The 6,000-nt window shown below is 33.1% G+C and overlaps 1 protein-coding gene across 1 annotated transcript in view; it reads left to right on the top strand.

Annotated features, from left to right (window-relative positions):
• The first annotated feature begins 282 nt into the window (after positions 1-282).
• The window catches only part of LOC143082957 (1,4-alpha-glucan-branching enzyme-like), a 28,964-nt gene continuing 23,246 nt past the window's right edge, over positions 283-6,000 (top strand). The window contains exon 1 of the mRNA XM_076259018.1: positions 283-465. Coding sequence (XP_076115133.1) covers positions 368-465 — 98 coding nt within the window. The 5' untranslated portion in view covers positions 283-367. The remainder of the gene's footprint in view (positions 466-6,000) is intronic.

The raw sequence follows: 6,000 nt of genomic DNA, 5'->3' as shown, positions 1-6,000 counted from the left end.
AGCAAGCAGCCGGCTACCTATCTGGAACTCATAAAGTGTCTATATTGCAATTGGGAGAACTGAGAATACTGTTAATGTGGTTATAAGAAAATTTGTTTATCGTGTTGAAATTTGTTTTGAAAGAACATCCTTTTCTTGTTACTTATTTGTTTTGAGATTATCCCCAATTCTTATCCATTTCCTGTGTTGTTTTAGACATTAGTTGCTGAATAATCACAGTCATACGAACGCTTAAAATGAAATTAGATTACATTAAACGCTAAATAAACAAGGATCACATCATGATCGACCTTGACAAAATGCAGTGGTAACAGCAGACGTAAACTAGTCTTTGAGGGTCAAAATAGTTCAGGGACACTAACACACGATGGACGTTTCTCTGTCTAAAGTCGATGTACCAGAAATACAACATCTTTTAGATTTAGATCCATATCTAAGATTGCACGAAGGAGAAATAAGAAGAAGGTAAGTTATGCATGTTTTCAACTTCTACGCAGACAAAAAAAAAAAACGTTAAAAATTATAAATTCCATGATGCAGATATACTGAAGGCGTTAGATTTTTTTGGCATGTCAGCAATCTTGTGATTACCAGTTTCCTAATTCGTACATTTTTAATTGTTTCCCACGTTGTCATTCTCCCTTTACTCTATTCTAATACTAAAAAAAAAACATTACAGGCATTTAACCTCAAATTATGTACCTGATAAAACTAAAAGTACACTTGTAACTTGGTGACCAGTTCAACGTTCTGCAAATCAGTTCTCGAAATCTTCGAATTCGGTAACAGTTACTGAATTCATTATACATGTATGAACCATTAGGGAATTTTGCAACTGCAGAATTTGGTTTAATTTTTGCATTGATAAATGAATGAGAAAATGATTTTGGAACATTTGTCATCGGTTTTCATCAGCCTGCAGATAGATTTTAATTTTACCAGGCAGAATTTAGAAATTTGTCTATAGTTCTGTCTGAAATTGTTCCCAGCAAATACCAAAACCAAATAAACCTTGAATTAGTTAATGGTTTAGTTAATGAATTTGTTAAAGTCTGTTACTGAATTCATTTACGTTACCGAATTTGAAGATTTCCAGAACTGAAATGCATTAATTTAATTTTATCAAATTATGATTTATGTGATATTTTTTTTTCACCACTGGTACTAGTGTTTTTATGGTTTTACATGTAGCTAAGATTTTAGGATAGATTAGTCACTTTTGCATGAGATAAACAACTTTTTTGTCAGTTTGTGGGTATATTCTTCTGCAAACGGGAGTAGATTCATCTATATAGGTAGGATTGTCAACTTCCCAGTACAACCACATACATGTGTAACAGGAGGGTCGGGCGGCTATGCGTCACCAAACCCTGCTGACTACTAAAGTGTCTGATATTGCCACAACTACAGACTGACAGACTGACGACGGATGCGACAAGTGATGTACTTTTGTGTTATGTGCATTCAGACTGGTTCTTCCTTGTTGTACTGAGACGTATGATACTGGCAATGAGACTCTAATTTCAATCAGTTTTACATACTTTATTATCACAAATGTGAAACATAACAAGTGTAAAAACAAGTGTAACAGTTTACAGTATAAAAATAGATCTGAATAAATATTCAACAGTAATCTCAAAATGTAGTAGTAAACATAGGTAGTACTGGCAAGGACTACAACACTCACGACCCTAACGGATAATCAACCGCGAGAACACACTGTGGTAGTTAGCGAAAGTTAAATATTAAGTTACTTTTTAAATGTTTTTCCTAAAGTTTTTAAAGTGAAGTTTATAGTCTTTAAATTGCTAGAAACTTGTTCAAAAGAGTGAAAAGTCTACATTTTAGAGACTTATTTTTGTAGAGACTTCATTTATTGGTCGGATTAATGATAAATCCAAGTGTAATAAACGAATGGCGGATTATTGATAAATCCAAGTGGTCATATTACCTTTATACAGTAAAGTATTCGACAAATTACCAATGAGACAGTCATTTACTATAAGAAGGAAAACATAATATTTCTCATATGCGGTCTAAAACTGTATTTCAGTCTCCAAAATATCATCAAATTCTATTCTAAAGATACAAATACTACTTAAATTTCTTACATTAACAACTTATTTAACTAAATGACATACTTTATTTAGAAATTTATACACAACACACAAAATAATTCATCACCTTGTAAATCCGTCAAAATAAGGGGAAGTAATACTTGGTGTCATTCATAATAATTGAAAATCTACCCCTAACAAATAACCAATGAAAAACTTCGTATATTTAACTGCTAAAGTGAAAGGAAAATGTCAACAAAGAAGCATGGGAATTTTATATCAAAAAGATCTAAAGAATTACTAGCGAACACAGGTAAAATTAAGCACCAAAATGTATGAAATTAAAAATCAAAATGTGTGCAATAACCACATCTGCCACATTCCTTCCCCCTCAGAACAAATTAGATTTTTGATTATAATTTGTTCTAAATGCATTAATTTAGAAATAAAAGCACTAGTAACACGTGTCAAAAATATAGTAATGCATGTAGACAAATAGTATCAAAGTATAACATGTAATATATGTAAATTAAACAGTATCAAAATATTGCAATGTATGTAAAACAAAATAAATATATATAACAAAATAGTATAAACTTGCATAAATGCACCACCCCTTTTCACTGTCCTGAAAAGTTTATTAATGATCAAACTAAATTTCACCAACGTTTAACAACCTTAGCTTCTGTTAAGTTATTATTAAAATCCACATAGTGGCCTCTACACACTTGTAAATCTCCGGACGGTTGATCACGAACCGGTAAATTTTGTTCTCTATTGACTAATAAAATCCTGTCTAGCCTTCCTAGCGGCGTCCCTTGCTTCTGTGTTTACTTTAGAAACTTTACGATAGAGCACATTTCCAGGACAAACATAGTGCATGTTTTCTTCCTTTGAAACAGGTATTTGAATGGCTGAAACCATCTCTGAACTATATTTATGGTTTGACTTTAGATGTCTGTTCATTTTCCACTTCTCTGCATATTTCTGCTTACATTTACTATGTGGACAAGAGAAGATATTTATTTGCGTCACATGCTTTAGCTTCCAATGAGCAGTGTATTTGGCATGTGTTTTGAGGATAGGGCCTGTGCAACCCACTACCTCGCAACACATGCCCTCTGACGGCCAAATATCCCTCAAGTCGTCTTTAAAGGAAGAAACAATATCTTTAGACATTCTGTGAAATAAAATTTACTTTTAATTAAATGTTCAATATAAATAAAAAATACATTCATATAATTTTACAAATTTTTAAATCTGGGTAAAACACTTCCAGGATTTATATTTTTTGTGTTTAATTTTGTTTGTCTAATAGCCTCAGGCAATGCCTTTTTAGCTGTTTTATCATTTAATTTATGGGATTTCTTTAAGTGTTTCAATAGTTTACAGTTATTATTGAACTCTTTGATACAATTAGTACATTGTAAAATTTGAATTTCTGTTATATGATATCAGAGGCGGATTTAGGGGGGGGGCCCAGGGGGCCCGGGCCCCCCCTTTTTGGCCAAAAATTTGGTTGCTTATATAGGGAATCATTGAAGCGTGACTGGAGCAGGCCCCCTCTTAGGTCAGTCAGTGGGCCCCCACTTATGAAAATTTCTGGATCCGCCACTGGATATTTCTTCCAATGTTTGATGTAACTATTGTAGGAGGAGTATATATAGTCTGAACAATCTTTAACGTCACATGACATGCCATTGCTAGGCCATGGTAATCTTAAATCCTTGTCTAAACTCATCATTTCATGATCGTCTACGTCAATTATAATACTATCTATTTCGGCCATAATGAAGCGAATCTACAGAGAGAAAAAAAATTTAGTCATATTTTCTATCTTCAAAAGCTGGTACTTATATTCCCAAGCATTTATTTCGATAAATATATATATATATTTCTTCCACACTATTTAAATACACAAAATTAAATTGCTAAACCAAATACCCCTACTAATCTCGGAAATTTTGGCTTGAATGATATTTCTAGCAATTCTTATAAAATTAAAATATGATTCCCTACTACTTTCGGAAAAACAATTCTTATTTTAATTCAACTTCTACCATAACACTAAGTTAAACTATACTGCGCAATATAGCTTAATCTCGATCTCCACATAAATAGTGTTCAAGAAAAATATATCTCTACTTGGAAAAAATAAATTCTCTCCTTTTGTGATCCCTAATTCGGAAATATAAATTTAAAATTACATCCCTACTAACAGATCAATATTTAATTTCTCTCTTTATAACCATCAGCATATATTTCCGGTATACATTCATTAATATTCACCTTTAGAACTAATTGAGCTACTTGAATCATTTCATTTACATCGTATTGTTTTAATACAAGACTATTTACTCTCTTTTCCTTACAATTTTGATATTTGCCTACTTTTCATTCTATCTATATATCCAAGTCAACACCAAGCCTTAACGCAATAATGCGATATTTTAAAAACTAAAGTATATCAAGAAATAGTACTAAATTTATTCCTATTCTTAATTATTCAGTTCAAATATCCTACTTATGTAGAGAAGTTGTATTTCAACACCGTAAAGTTTAATCGATTAACAAAAGGATGGTACAAATAGCTACACACTGTTATCAAAATATATACATATTTACAAAAGGAACTCTGTTAATTCAGTAAACTCTATAAAGATGGTGAATATTTTATTGGTTTTTTAACTGAACGACCACAGCGTGTTCTGCGGGGAGGGGTTACTGGTCTATCATCTACAGGGATATCATTATTGACCCTCGCATCGGGAGTATTTAAACTCGGTATTTCCGTAGAACAATTCAAGTCGTCAGCAAAATCAATATTTTCGGTTTCATCCGGTAATTCCACAAAACTATTATCTAATTCCGACTCTTCAATTTCCCAACCGTTTGGCCTATTTAAACCCGTATAAGATTTAAGATGATCTACATGTATGACCAAAAATCGTCGTTCTGGTAGCAACCTAATTTTATATAAAACATCGCTTAACTTCTTTACGACATGATAAGGACCAGTCCATCCCAGGGCTAATTTTAATCCTGCCTTAGGGGGATACCAACGCCAAACAAAACTACCCTCGTCAAAAGCACGCGGTTTTGCACCACGATCATAATTTTTCTTCTGACGAGAAGCAGCTCTATTGAGGTTAGAGTTTACAAATTCATAGGTTAACGAGAGAGTGTGTTTGACCCATTCGACATATTGGACAGGACATAAAATATTTTCATTTTTTGGCATAAATCCAGAGATTATGTCTATAGGGCACATCATGTCCCTACCAAACATTAATTTATGTGGGGCGAACCCAGTACTATCTTGAATAGTAGACCTATAAGCCATCAAAAGGTATGGGAGATGATCATCCCAATCATTTCTATTGTCATTCACAAAAATTGACAACATTTGAATTAATGTCCTATTCATTCTTTCCACTAAGCCATCTGATTGGGGTCTATAGGGGCAGGTTCTGGTTTTATCTATATTTAATAAAACACAAATTTGAGTGAATAAATCCGACATAAACTCTCGACCTTGGTCCGAATGCAACTGACTTGGAACACCAAAACGACAAAACACCTCTGTGACTAACTTATCTGCTACTGTCAGGGCTGTATGATTACTCACTGCAAACGATTCAGTCCACTTTGTGAAGTAATCAGTAATTACAATTAAATATTCATTTGCATTTCTTGTAACTGGACAAGGGCCTAAAATATCTATTGCAATTCTGTCAAAAGGAAAACCAACCGTTGACTGTTGTAAATAATAATGACCTAAACCAGGACCAGGTTTTGCTTGTGCACATTGATTGCATGTTTTACACCATTGACTAACATCCGAAGTCATACCAGGCCAGAAAAATCTACGTCTGACTGAGTTTAGTGTCTTATCCCTACCTAAATGTCCAGCCACATGAGCATTGTGTAAATGATTCAATAT

The sequence above is a fragment of the Mytilus galloprovincialis genome, chromosome 7 (assembly GCF_965363235.1).
Source record: "Mytilus galloprovincialis chromosome 7, xbMytGall1.hap1.1, whole genome shotgun sequence".
NCBI lineage: Eukaryota > Metazoa > Mollusca > Bivalvia > Mytilida > Mytilidae > Mytilus > Mytilus galloprovincialis.
This window is presented reverse-complemented; position numbering and strand designations above follow the sequence as displayed.